This window comes from Phascolarctos cinereus, unplaced genomic scaffold (assembly GCF_003287225.1).
Source record: "Phascolarctos cinereus isolate Bilbo 61053 unplaced genomic scaffold, phaCin_HiC Scaffold_726;HRSCAF=1367, whole genome shotgun sequence".
NCBI lineage: Eukaryota > Metazoa > Chordata > Mammalia > Diprotodontia > Phascolarctidae > Phascolarctos > Phascolarctos cinereus.
This window is the reverse complement of record NW_027556098.1, coordinates 271106918-271122375: the sequence shown is the minus strand read 5'-3', so window position 1 is coordinate 271122375 and position 15458 is coordinate 271106918. Positions and strand designations below refer to the sequence as shown.

General features: G+C 35.5%; 1 protein-coding gene across 3 annotated transcripts in view; it reads right to left on the bottom strand.

Moving 5' to 3' along the window:
• The window catches only part of ARHGAP32 (Rho GTPase activating protein 32), a 359487-nt gene that overhangs the window by 147773 nt on the left and 196256 nt on the right, over positions 1 to 15458 (bottom strand). For all 3 annotated transcript variants that reach the window (XM_020963784.2, XM_020963787.2, XM_078147104.1), the window contains one exon: positions 14561 to 14647. In XM_020963784.2, the coding sequence (XP_020819443.1) occupies positions 14561 to 14647 (87 nt within the window). The remainder of the gene's footprint in view (positions 1 to 14560; positions 14648 to 15458) is intronic.

Below are 15458 nucleotides of genomic sequence, written 5' to 3'. Positions count from 1 at the left end.
TGGTGATTGCAGTCTTTTTTTCTTCTTCTTCTTCTTCTTCTCTTCTTCTTCTTCTTCTTCTTCTTCTTCTTCTTCTTCTTCTTCTTCTTCTCATAATCTTCTATCACTCATTTTCTGAATCTTTCTCCTTTAATGGTCATTTTCCTTGGGGAAGGGGTGGTGGTAGTACAACTCAAAGCCATCTCAGCCTCTTTCCACCCTGGGCAATTCACATTTTATAGTACTCAGTCAGCTCCAAGTGACTGCTAGGGGACAGGAAGAGCTGTGCTCTTTCTCTCAAGATTAGTATAATTCATTACAGCCATGCACATGTCCTGCCCCAGTTCCCTCTTTTCCTTAGTTGACTGACTGAGGTCTATTGCAGCACAGAGTGCTACCACATTGTCATCCCAAATTAATCAAACTCCTGTCTTTTGGTTTTCTACCAATGGAAGAGAAGGTGGGGGTAGAGTTGAGTCTTATTGCAAGCCTCTGAACTGAGTTGTGCACCCTGCTGTCAGAACATGATGGGTGGTGGAGAACAGCGTTCTTACTGAGAATTAGAGATGAGCCTTCTCTCATATTAATTTACTTGTTACCTCATTAGGATACTTGCCTAGGTGTTCTTGTCTATGAAAATAGCTTAAATAGCTTTATCTCTTGGGAATTTTTCCTATTTTTATTTCGGAATTTGTTTCCTATTTATTTTTTGGAGGTCATGAGGACTAGAGAAAAATTTAGGCTCCATCGTATTGGTCACATGACCCAGAAGTGGTATTCTTAATATTAAGTTTAGATAACTGTTATAAATCCTCAACTTTTCATAATGAGAAAGCTAGCACTCTTTAAGAAAGTCACCACCTTCTTTACAATGTTTAATTTTTCAAGCTTTCAAAAAGTCTAGGGTTTTAAAGAACCAGAAAACCTTATATTTTAAAACACATCTCAACAATAGAGATATCCTGAACACATGTATAAAATAAAATGTACTGCCTAATAATTAAAATTGGTTTACCTCAATTTTGCACCGAAGATGCATTTAAAATTATTCCTTTAATTTCACCTGTTATCATTTAAATTTTATTTTTACAACTATTTGGTTCTACCATTCAGTTCATTCACATCTAGGAGGCAATTGTTTTGTTAAGTATTAGCAAAAGAGTCAAGGGATGAGCAAGTTTCCAACATGTTATTCCTTTAATGCTATAAAACTATTCTAGGCAAAAAATTTTATAAAAACATTTCTATTTATTACATTCCCATTTTTATTCTCTTAGATTTTAGCAAAAATTCATTGAATACCAAAATTATCTTTGGATCTTTCATTTCTATCTCTGTTCAAATTAATAGTTTATTGAGTCATTACATTAAGTTTCTAACTTCCTTAAAAATGTTTCTAACTTCCTTAAAAATTTAGTCTAAAAGCTGGATAGGTCACCTTGTTGCTAAACAGTGTGTCCATTATATTTACTTAAGATTACAGCAATCACATATTTGCCATTCATCACCACTTGAATTCTCATATGTACATACGTGTACATACAACATAACAATTCTACCACATTTTTAAAAAAATTAATTTCTACACCACTAAGTATGTGTCATTTAATGGCTATAAAATGCCAAATTAAAAATGTATTCCTTTAAAGAAGTCTCAACTAAGCAATTAATATCTCATGAATTTAATTATCATCTCTCTGTAGATAACCAACAGACCTGTAGAGCCAGCCCTAGCCTCTATTCTGAACTCAAGTATCACATCACTAACTGCCTTTTAATCTGAATGTAACACTGGCATCTCAAATTCAACATATTGAAATAGCACTCATTATATTTCTCCTTTACCAGACACATCGTTCTACTAACCTGCCCTATTTTTATTGAGGACACTAAACTCTTCTAAAACTCTAGCTATGTAATCTAGGCATTACCTCAACTTCTCACTCTCCTTGATTCCACATACCTGATCAGTCGCTAAATCTTGCCATTTATACCTCCACCGATTATATTATGTTCAAGGCACTTTTACTTCTCTGGGCCTTTGTTTCTCTGAGTGTAAAATTTGGAAGTTGGACTCAATAACCTCTAAGGTTTCTTGAAGCTCTAAATCTATGTAACTTTCTTTCTAACAGAAAAGAGAACAGGTCTCTTTACTTCTCACCATTGCTCATGGTTCTGTGGTCAACAAGAACAAGACTAATCCCTCTTCCATATAACAGTCCTTCAGATTCTTGACAGCTATGATGTTGCACCTGAATCCTCTTTTCTAGACTAAATATCCTTAGTTCCTTTAACTGACTGTCACGTAATATGGGCCCAAGAACCTTCACCATCATGGTGGTCTTCCTCAGGGACACACTTCAGCATATCCATTTACTTCTTAAACTGAACACCCTGAACAGAACATGATGCTTCAGATAAAATCTGACGAAGGTATAGTGTGATACAACTATCACCTCTCTATTTCTAGAAGCTATACCTCTATTAATGCAGCCTAAGACAGAATTAGCTATTTCTCTAATAATAGACAATTTCAATAAATATACATCACTTATACCACTTCCACCTCAGTAGTTTAATTTTCCTGGAATAAATTCATCTCTTGAATACTTTTCTTCTTAGCCAAACACTTCTCTTTCCTCATTCAAAAGAACCTATAAAATCACTTTTCATCTATAAAAAATTTCTTGAAATTGTCATAATTGTAGTACTACTCTAAAATACATGCCTTTCTCTCTGGTAGTTCTACTCCCCAGTGAAATGAACAAACAATACTGAAGGGGAAAGGAGAAAATAAGCTAAAGTGATATAGTCATTTATTGTCTTTACACTCAACTCAGGTACCACTTTTGCTTTTGTTTTCATTGTGTATATATTTGGTACTTTTGTGAGGCAGAGTGGCACGGCCAACAGAGAGCTGGCTTAAGAGTCAAGAAGGCCTGTGTTCAAGTTCTTCCTCTGATATATATCGGCCATGACCTTAGTACTCTAAACAACTCTCTGAGACTTGCAAAGAAGAATGCAGCCCCACATTAACAAAAGTTCCTCGCTTCAAGCTCCCTATGTTGAGAAAATCAGAGGCAACATCCCTACTCTTTATCCTACAGTATGTACTTTGATATGTACTTACTGTCTTGCCCATTAGGAAGAGATCCTTGGAGAAAAAAGATTATTTCACTCTTGTTGACAGAATATCTTAACAAATGCTGGCTGATTGAGAGATTCGAGATGCGGAGAGAAAAACAATAAGATGGTATAGTGATGTCCTCCAAAGAAATGGGTAAGTTAGGAAGAGGGGCAGTGTGGGGATATTTGGAGTTTGGATTGAAGGGAGCCAGTATGACAAGAAGCATTGGAGGATGAGACCAGGGCAAGGAGAGACTGTGGACAAGAATTACTGGAGGAGGTGAGATTAGGCCTATGAGAGGTGAAAGGACTTCCCCAGGATCAACAAGCAAGCACAAGAGATAAAATTTAAATCTTGGGCTTCCTGACTCCAAGCCCACCATCCTACCTATTGTAACTGATTCTTAATGAGATATACTTCCCAAACTTAAAGGCATAAAAATAGCTTGTGTTTACATAGCACTTTAAGATTTAAAAAGTGCTTTATGTAATCATCATCCATTCCTCCCATATTATTAATTCTGTTTCTATCTCCAGGAAAGACAAACATAAAATAGCCCTTGTCTCCAAGGAGCTTAAATTCTTTCAGGGGAGAGGACACATATACATAGAAGTATATATAAAATATAGTTTTTAAAAATGCAAAGTAATTTTGGCAGGGAAGCTAAGGGACATCAGGGAAGACTTCTTGTAGGAGGTATGCGGGGTGGGGGGGGGGGTGTTGGAGAATAAGAATATGTATTCCTAGGATCATAATGGATCTAGATCTGGAAACCTCCACCATGGGAAGCCATCCAGTCCAACCCTCAGACACTGATGTCCACAGAGGTTAGGTGTCAGCAGAATTTGTAGAGAGTTCCTCTGACTCCAAAACTGGTGCTCTTCCCACTGCATCATGCTTCCTTTAAGGCATGGAGGGGAATAGCCTATACAACAGCATTCAGACAGGAGATGGAGTGTTATGGGTGAGGAGGAGTAATAAGGCCAGTTGGGCTGTACTATACACTGTGTGAAAAGACATTATATAATAAGGCTGAAAAGAATCCGTTGTCTTTCCCTAGAACCCATCCTACCTAAACTTCCCACATGCTGTCAAGAGTACCACCATTCTTCCTGTCTTCCCTGACTCCTTGCTTTCATTTACCCCACATAACCAATCATTTGCTAAATTTTATTGTTTTTATCTCTACAGTATCTCCCACATATGTCCCCTTCTCTCCACTCACACAGACATCATTCTAAATCAGTCACTCATAACCTCTCCCTTATTACATTAGGCTCCAATTTTGTGTTTCTGCCTCAGTTCTCTCCCCACTCTAATCTACCCTTCACATAGCTGCCACAGTAATTTTCCTAAAGTGCAGGTGCGACAATATGACCTTGTCATCCCGTTGCTCAATAAAGTCCAGTGATTCTCTATTACTTTTCAAACCATAACCTGTCTCTGTCATGTCAAGCTCTTTATAACCTCTCTCTCTCTTTGGTCTTCTCACATATTACCCCTCTGTTGGTCCTCTAAAGGCTAACCACACCAGCCTACTTGTTGTTGCAAACACAATACTCTATCTCCTATCTCCAACGGCTTTGTCCCCCATTTCGAGACTTTCTTAGAAGCCCTGCTTTCCTTCAAGATTCCGCTCAAACACCACCTACCTTCTGTAGTAAGCCTTTCCTGCTTTCCCCTGGCTACTAGTGCCTTCCCACTGAAATACCATATGTCTGTTTTGTTGTGGTTGTTTGTCCTTCTTTCTTGAAGAGGTCTATCACATCAGGAAGGTGATGCCATGACTTGCAAGTAAACTGGATTGAAGTGAGGGAGGGCTCTGCAAAGTCACCAGCCTCACGTTCTCCTCCTGAGCCATATGGGTTCAGTGGCAACATATAGATCAGGACAACTGGAGATGGGCCCAGAGGCAGTGGGAGCCCACTTGGCCTTTTTAAGCTAAGGTCTTTCTGATTTCTCACTTTGACTGAGGCAACACCCATCCAGTGATTAAGGCTAGGTAAGAAATGAGCCAAGGCAGAATGACCCTTCTACCTAATTTTTAAAAAAAAATTAATCTGGGAGAGAAGACCCTCACGGATACAAGGAAGTACAAGCAACTGGAAAGGGTTATGAGAGAAGAGTAATGTTGTTAGAAAGAAGCCAGGTCTCAGTGACTACCAAAAAAATGAAAAGAAAGAGAAAGGAAGAGGTTTACAATAAAAAGAAGACTGTTAAAGAAACTGAAAAAAGAGGTTAAGTTACTTAACAGGATCATATAGAAGGTAAGTATCTAATACAATATTTGAACTCAGGTTGGCTAGCACTTTTTCCCTTCTACACCATAGTTAACATTGGTAGAACTATAATAGTACAGCCATACCAATATCACTGTTGGTAGAACTATGAACTGGCCCCCTCTTATGAAGAACAATTTGAAGATGTGTGAGAAAAGTGACTAGATTTTCACACCCTTTGAGCTAGAGCTCTTTTTATTCAACACAGAATCCAAAGAGGTCAGTAACAGAGGGGATGTTCCTCTACAAAAACAAAATATTCAAAGTATTCATTTTTGTGATAGTAAAATAATGGAGAAGACAAAGTAGGCACTTCTCATTTAGGAGATGGCTGAACAGACTGGTATGAGAAAGTAGTTTGAATATTAAGTTGTAAGAAACGATGAACATATATTTGAAGAAACATAGGAAGCTTTGTTTATACTGATGCAAAGTGAAGAACATGGAGTGAGAACATTAGTTTACACAATTATTGTGGCACTACAAACAAACAAACAAAAAAGTACTAAAAGGAACTTAAGTCAAATTAAATGCACAAAACAACCTTCATCTCAGAGAAGAGATGATGAAACATTTTTTCCCAATTGGAAAGAGGTAGTATATAAGGGAAGGGAATAAATATTTATAGCACCTACTATGTGAATGACTACCAAATTGAAGGTTTACAGAGCTGCTGTGTTGACCTCATTGTTGTAAGCCTGTGAAACCTGAAGAGTATACCAGCACTGTGCCAAGAAACTGAATCACTTCCATTTGAATTGTCTCAGGAAGATTCTGAAGATCACTAGGCAGGATAAGGTACCAAACACTGAGGTCCTTTCTTAAACTAAACTGCCAAGCATTCAAACTCTACTGCAGAGAGCACAATTCCTTTGGGCAGGTCATGCTGTTTAAATGCCAAATGTACGTTTGCCTAAAAGACTATTTTACAAAGAACTCACACAAGGCAAGCACTCACGTAGTGGGTAGAAGAAGCAATACAAGGACACTCTCAAGGTCTCCCTGAAGAACTCTGGAATTGACTACATGATATAGGAGATGCTGGCACAAGACCGCCCAGCACAGCATGCCCTCATCAAAGAAGGTACTATGCTCAATGAGCAAGGCAGCATTGAAGTAACTCAAAAGAAATGAGAGATGTACAAATTTAGATAATACACCCCAAATGTTCACATGGACTACTTGTGCCTGACTTGTGGTAGAACATTTTGAGCTCAGACTGGTCTGATCAGCCACTGTCAGACACACTGTAAATTGACTTTAACATAGTGATGTCATTTTGGTCCTCTTCAGATGGAAGGACAACAGCCAACCAAGCATGTGAAATGCAATGGAACTTTACCAATATCATCTCATTTGATCATCACAACTACTCTGGGAGGCAGGTGCTATTACCTGCTTCCACATTTATGTGTTATTATTCTTGTTTTACAGTTGAGGAAACTAAGGAAACTAGAAATTAAGTGAGTTGCCCAGGATTATGTGGGTAGTAAATGTCTGAGACTGGATTTGAACTCAGATCTTTCTGACTGAAAGCTCAGTGCTTATTTTTCCTATTAAATGACAGAATTCCATACTAAAAGCAATCATCAGCATAACAATACATCTTTTAAAAATTAAGAATTTTATCTTGGAAACATGAAGAAAAAAATTTTTGAAAGTCACATATATGACTACAGACTTGTATTTCCAAAATAAAAAAAAAACTTTTTTCACTGCTTGATACTGAGCTTAAATCCTGAAACTTACATTCCCTATGTGTCTTTCCAGTCAACTTCTCTGTCTATTGTCCATCTTCCCTCTTAATTTTTTCTATATCATTTAATCACATGCACTATTTTAAAAAATTTATGCTAAAGATGGCTGGTAGTTATAAAGGGTCTTAATGTTCATACATGTCATTTGATCTTTGTGACAACCTTATGAGACAGGTACCTTCCACACAGATTACTATCCCAGTTTTATAATGAGGAAACTTAGGCTAAGAAAAGTTAAATGACTACTCTATGGTCAGATGGTTCATCAGTATTACTGGAGAGATTTAAAATCTGACTCTTTCTGATCCAAAATCTAGTGCTGTTTCTACTAGATATATGACCAACATTTGTTTCTTCTTGTTTGTAATGGCATGTAACTTTGCCTGTTTTTATTCACATCGTTACTTGTGAACCAGCAATACTATAAAACAACTCTTCCTTAATCAATGTTTTATATCACTAAATACAAGTTTTTTGTTTCATCATTGTTTCATGATTTTAATTTGTAATTCATGTCTTAGTGTTTATCAAGTTTCCTCCAGGTGGTTCTGTTTGATTATAGACTAAAGAGCAATGGTTTACAACCTTTTCAAGTACAAAACCCACTTTTAAGATTGTAAAAAACATGCATTGGGTCTCCATATGATAAATATTACATTAGTATTAATTATCATTGGTTAGCCTAAGACAATACATGGCAATGCTTTGTGCACATATAGATTCTCATTCAATCTGAAATAGTTCTGTACCTCTCTAGCTCCAGGATACATAGGTTTAAAGACTGTGTGGCTTGAAATCCCACTAGTATTACATTAGACACATTTGAAGCCTAAAGTCTATGTTTAATATCCTATAAAGTCCACTTTGACTTTTTGGCATTTATAAAGATTTGAAAGCAAGGATGCTCTCCTGAATTAGACAAAAGAACATGTGCTTTATTGATTTTTCAAAAAAAAATCTTGTTTTTCAAAGCTTAAAGAATTTTAAAAATTAGAAGAAGAAAAAAAAAAGGCTGTGGTTTCATAGCTAATGGTCATAAAATATTCTTCTACCAAGGTCCTTTTTAATGTAATTAGTGATGTCTCCTATTTGGATTCATGCTATTAGGCAGTACTAGAATTATACAGGATTACAGTTTTCCAAAGATACTTGCCTGATAAACCTTTTAAATCAGTATCAAAGCAGAAAAATCTACAATACTGAGGATAATAGAAGAGAGGAGTGAGTGAGAGTGTGTGTGTGTGTGTGTGTGTGTGTGTGTGTGTGTGTGTGTGTGTGTGTGTGTGGCAGATTCTCTTCTAGCTGAACACAAAATAGTTTTATGTAACAATATGGGTGAGATATCAGCAAAAGTAAACTTTCTAATTAAACTAAGAGCAAAACAGAATAGAAAGACATATCATGCTGGTAGTTTAGGTGCTGAATCTAAGGAACATGTTTTAAAAAATCTGCTAAAGTCTATTTTGTCACCTTTAAAACAAAAAAGTAAAAATCTGAAGCTTTGCTGCCTTCTGGGTAAAAACTAGTTTAATGAAATTAAATCAATAAGGCAACTGCTAGGCACACACTCTCAAAGAAAGGGGAAAGAAAGGGAAAGGTCTTAAGTATAGAAAGATGTTTGTAGTATCTTTTGTATTAGCAAAGAAATAGAAGCAAAGAAGGTATCCACTGACTGGATAATCACTGAACAAATTACTGTATATGAATGTAAGGGAATATTATTGTGCTGAAAGAAATTATAAATATGAAGAATTCAAAGCAAACCCTAAAATGTGTTTTAAAAGACTGTAAGAAAAATAAGCAGAGGGGCAGCTGGGTGGTGCAGTGGATAGAGCACTGGCCCTGGAGTCAGGAGGACTCGAGTTCAAATTTTGGCCACAGACACTTGACACTTATTAGCTGGGTGACCCTGGACAAGTCATTTAACCCCACTGCCTGACCAAAAAAAAAAAAAAGGAAAAAGAAAAAGGAAAAAGAAGCAGAACCACAGGACGGGAAGAGAAAGGAGGTTCTTCATGATGAAAACAATAATGTAAAGGAAAGTAACAAAATCTACAGAACTCTGGTCAATGCCATGACTATTCATGACCTCAAAAGACTAATGTTAAAGTTTGTTTCCTGCCTCTCTGTAAAAGAGCTTGTGGAACTACAGGTGTAAAATGAGGCATATATTTTCATATGCAGCTTATGAATTGATTTTTTTTCTCAACCATAATTATTTATTACAATAGGAAGTTCTGTATAGGTGTGGGTGAGCACAGGAAAGTTATTGGTGACAGGAACATTAAAATAAAATAACAAAAATGATCAATAAAAACATTTAAAAAGGAAATTAAATTGAGGACCTTCTTTTCAAAAAACTGATATATCTATAGAATAAATATCACCATACTGTAATTATAATTAGGTTTGTATAAGATACTGAAACATTATTTATAGTATGTAAGCTCTTCAAGGTCAAGCTCTGCTTCACTTTGGTTTTTGTATATTCCCAGCACCTCGCACAGTGGCAGACACAAAGTAGGTGCATAATGAATATTCACTGACCAGTAATCACAGTCTGTGTGATATGTGTGTATACGTATTTATATACATATATAAGTTATATATATTATTTATAAATATACACACCTTTATCAGTGATATAAATTTAAACCTTGAAACTTCAGACAAAACATTTAGAAATTACTATCTCCAGTCTTAAAAGCTGACCAATAGTTTGGAAACATTCTAGATACACAGAATACTTGATTTCTGACTCGCTGTCTTTGAATTTTTCCTTTTCTTCTAATTCTTAGAAACCTTACTTTCTTCAAAGCTGGAATTCAAGTTGACATATGAGGCCTTTGCTGACCCATTCTCACTCTTACACTCAATTTTATTTTATTTATGCATGTACACATTATTTCCCCCTCCTGGGTTGTAAAGTCCTTTATCAGAGACTGTCTCCTTTTTGTCTATGTACCTCCAGGGCCTAACACACAGGGGCAGCTTAACAAACACTCACTGATTTATTGACTGGGTAAGAGAAGACAATGTAGCACCATATATCTTTCTTTCTTCAATTTTTTGAAAGTTTGTTAAAAAAAAAAGATTATATTATTCTGCTTGGCTTCAAAGTCAGAACTTGGTAGAGGATACCTACTTGTCTGGATTATTGTAGAGGACTTTACATAGTTGTAGAAGTGTGTAAAGCATACTTTAGGTAGGAGTTGAACCAGATAACCTATATGGACTCCACAAACTCTAAGATATTAGAATTCTAAATGATTTCTCATGATCCTTTTCTGACAAATAAATATAAGTAGTTTAATATGAACAAGATTTGATATTCCTATCGACCATGGCAGAAATATGGAAGTTCAGAAATCAGGACACATCACTGTTGGCTAAAGCAAAGTCAAAGAAGAATCATTAAGATACCATAATGTATGCAATGTATGCAACTCCATTGTATCAACTGTACTGACTGTGGCCTAAAAATGAAAAGGGGGCAGCTAGGTGACACAACTGAGGGAGCGCTGGACCACACATCAGAAAGACCTGAGTTCAAATCCAGCCTGAGACATTTACTAGCTGTGTGACCCTAAGCAATTCACTTATCCCTGTTTGCCTCAGTTTCCTCATCTGTAAAATGAGCTAGAGAAGGAAATAGTAAACCATGCCAATATCTTTGCAAGGAAAACCCCAAATAGGGTCATAAAGTGTCAGACATGACTGAAAAACAATGAAAAAGTGAAAATGCTTTTTCCAAAATATTACTTATGATCAGAAAAGGAGATTCCTGGGAGATTCTGTCTCAATAACATTTGAAAACACAATCATTTATAAATTAACTGCATTCATAGAAGGAAGCACTAGCATAGATAATTCAAAACTAGAAATCATTTTATATTAGTTACAAGGTACTTGAGTTGAGAACATACACTTTTCTAAAATAATTTTGCTGAAGATATTAAAATTTGCTATTTCTGTATGTACAATGACAAAACGGAAAGGTAGTACTGAGATACGTTAGGTGAAAAAGGAATTAAAATTTAGCGTGGTTAATCAACAGTTGATATTCTCTGTCCAGATAACTAGGAGATCTGTGAATGAATTTTCACAAGATGCTTACAAGATATACACGTTATAAATTGATTCTAAATGAGGGAGTAGAACCTATCTGAGAGGTTTTCAACGGACTTTAGTAATTTAAAAAGATAATTAATTCTTCTCCACTTCCATAAAAGCCAAGGATAATTTTTCTAACCCACAGTCTGGTATCTTTTCTTAAAGTACAATTATTTTTAACCTAATTTTGTTTTTTTAAGGTATCAGAACCCAAGAAAAAAAAATCATATTCCCCTTTGAATCAAATCTTGAATTTTTCTATACTTAGTTGCAAATTCTTGAGTACTATTTTATAGAATCTTACACTCACCAACCTAAAACTTGCCTACCAATACAAAAATATACATTAACTAGCCAATACCCAAAATATAGTTGAAAATTTTCCAAAGCCAATGATAAAAGATTACACATTTTTACATTTTTAATCACATAAAGGGAAACATAGTAGTTTCCCCCAGGAAGTACTCTATTAAGAACCAACCAAAACCAAGTTACATGCAAACACTGATACATATGTCAACAAAGAAGGTTATTCCTTTCAATAGGAAAAGGCTACTGCCTCAGAAAGCTTGATCTACTGTCACTATTCAAATGGAAGGTCCTTTTTATATATTTCATCTAATTTCTACTCATATGCAACTCATTAATTGCATGAGTTTTTTTCATTCAAAAGTATTTTTCTTAAACTTTAGGAATAAATTAAATACATATTATACAAACTGGTTTAACTCCACTTAAATGCAAACAAATGAAATATAGGATTAAAGAAGGAAGCAGATACATTTCTGTACAACAGTCATCTGTATCCATACACAAATGCTAACGTTAGTACTCCTAAGAATGCATATGGATGTGATGTTTACATTCCAAAAATACTTTTATAGCATTCTACAACATATTAGAGGCACATGATTGGTTTTTCTCTTTAAAAAGACATCAATTATTTTCTTACCCACTAGCTGTTCACAGCCAAAAGCAATTTTAGTGCTGTGTTCTAGAAATACTTTTCTATGGATTGACATATGGAATGACACTGGCAAAGCTTATTATATATGACAGAAAGGGGATACTGAAATCTCTGTTAAAGATTTTTATTGCAAAGAATTGGAAATTGAGAGGATGCCCATCAACTGGGGAATGGCTGAACAAACTGTGGTATATGAATCTAAAGGAATACTATTGTGCTATAAGAAATGATGAATAGGCTGACTTCAGAAAAACCTGGAAAAACTTGTATGGTCTGATGCTGAGTGAAGTGAGCAGAATGAAGAGAACACTGTACACAGTAACAGCCACTATGTGTGATGACTAATATTGATAGACTTAATTCTTCTCAGCAATACAAGGATCTAAGACACCTCCAAAAGCCTCATGATGGAAAATGCTATCCATATCCAGAGAAAGAACTATGGAGTTTGAATGCAGATCAAAGCATACTATTTGCTATTTTTTTTCCTACTGTGTTTTGTTTGCTCTTTCTGGTGGTTCCTCCTATTACTTCTAATTCTTCCTTACATCATGACTAATGTGAAAATATGTTTAATAGGAATGTATACATATATAGCCTATATCAAATTGCGCACTGTCTTGGGGAAGGAGGGGGAGAAAAAATTAAAACTCAAAAGCTTATGGAAGTGATTGTTGATAATTGAAAATAAATTAATTAAAATTTTTAAAAAATGAAGGAATGTGACTTAGCCATACCAGATCTCAAACTATATTATAAATCAGAAATTATCAAAACAATCTGGTATTGGCTAAGAGACAGGTGAAAGAGTAGAATAGATGGAGTACACAACACAGAGTAGGTAAAAACCATAATAATCTAGTGTTTGATAAATGCAAAGATCCCAGCTTTTGGGACAAGGACTCACTATTTGACAAAAAATATTGATGGGAAAACTAGAAATCTATTTGTCAGAAACTAGCTATAGGCCAACATCTCACATGATACACCACAATAAGGTCAAAATGGATTCAAGATGTAAACATAAAGAGTGATATAATAAGCAAAATGGGAGAGCACAGAATAGTTTACCAGTCAGATCTATGGATAAGTGAACTGTTTATGACCAAACAAGAGATAAAAACCAATACAAAATATAAAATGGACAATTTTGATTACATTAAATTAGAAAGGTTTTACACAAACAAAACCAACGTAGTCAAGATTAAGAGGAAACAAGAAAACTGGGGAAAATTTTATAGCAAGTTTCTCTGATAAAGGCTTCATTTCTCAAACTATATACAGAGAACTGAGTCAAAGCATACAAAAAGGCAGTTACAGATGAAGAAATCAAAGCTACTGATAGTCATATAAAAATGCTCTAAATCACTATTGATTAGAGAAACACAAGTTAAAACAACTCTGAGGTACCACCTCACACCTACCAGATTGGATAACATGATAGAAAAGGAAAATATAAATGTTGGAGGAGACGTAGGAAAATGGGGACACTAATGTACTGTTGATGGAATTATGAACTGATCCAACCATTCTGGGGAGCAATTTGGAACTATGACCAAAGGGCTATAAAACCATGGATACTTTTTTTACTCAGCAATACAGTTACTGGTTCTGCATCCCTAAGAGATCAAAGGAAAAGAAAAAGGACCTCTATGTACAAAAATACTTATATCAGCTCTTTTGTTGTAGCAAAGAATTAGAAACTGTGGGAATGCCCATCAATATGGGAATGGCTGAGCAAGTTGTGGTATATGAATGTAATGTAATACTGTCGTGCTATAGAAAATGATGAGCAGGTGGATTTCAGGAAAAAAAAAACTTGGAAAGACTTCCATGAACTGATGCTGGGTGAAGTGAACAGAACCAGAAGAACATTATACACAGTAACAGCAACAGTGTATGATGGTCAACTGTGAATAACTTAACTATTCCCAGCAATACAATGATCCAAGATAATTCTGGAGTACTTAGGATGAAAAAGCTATCCACCTCCAGGGAAATAACTGACAGAGTGTGCATGCAGATCACAGCATCCTATTTTTTAGCTTTTTTTTTTTAACTTTTTCTCTGTGTTTGCTTTCACAATATGACTAATATGGAAATATGTTTTACATGACTATATGTGCATTCCAAATCATATTGCCTGCCTTCTTAATAAAAGGGGTGTGGATGGAGGGAGGGATAGAATTTGGAATTCAAATTTTTTTTTAAAAATTAATGTTAAAAATTATTTTTGCAGGTACTTGGAAAAAATAAATTTTTTTTAAATCCTTAAAAAAAGATTTTTATTAAGTATTGTTCCACATATTCAACATGAAGAAATAAAACTGTTATTTACCTGACAAGCAATCTGTACGAGGTAGACCAGCTCCTTGGATTCACAGCCGTTTTTCAAGACTTCATTCTGCTCCTCTGAGAGTGAAAGCTATACCACAAGAGGGAGAATAGAAAAGAGGAAAGAGCAAGACAGCACAGGTCAGTGGACAAGATTAAGCCAACCGTGTAACAATTCTTGAGAACAAAATTCACATCAACTTTTTCTAAGACATGTCTGGTGCAAAGACAAAGAAATCTAATATCTGCTTAGGGGGGCAGTCAGACAAAACATTTTCAGGACTTTCTAAAACTACAGATTTTTCAAAATTATTTTTGTATTCTCTATTGAAAATGTTAACCTAAGGGTAATTAAATAACAGCAACCACCCCCCTCTCCCCCCTGCCAAAAAAATTCCTTATTCCATTCATCCAATACATACCGGATACCTACTATATGTAATGCACTAAGCAAGGTGTTGAAAAGGGAAACAAAATGAGTAAGGCACAATTTCTATGTCTTTGTGAGAATAAACTGATGAAAAAAGTAATTTCCCTAAGCAAAGATCTGGTCAAGTGATTCCCCTCCTACTTCCAGTAGAATAAAAAATAAATCCTATGTTAAGTTTTTAAAACCCTGAAACCTGGCCCCAATGTATTTTTCCAGCATCAATGGACATAAATCCCCTCCCACATGCCACAGTCCAGGCATACTAGCTTCTTCTCAGCTCCTTGCCCAAAACACTCTCATCATCTGTCTCTGTACCCATGCGCTGACTCTCTCACATTCATAGAATGCCCTCCCTCCATACTTTTGACTCAGAGTCCTGGTTTTCCCTTAAGATATAGCTCAAATATAATATTCAGCATATTAGCTTTCCTAATCCCCTCAAATACACTCCTTTCAAAATATTTTGTATTTA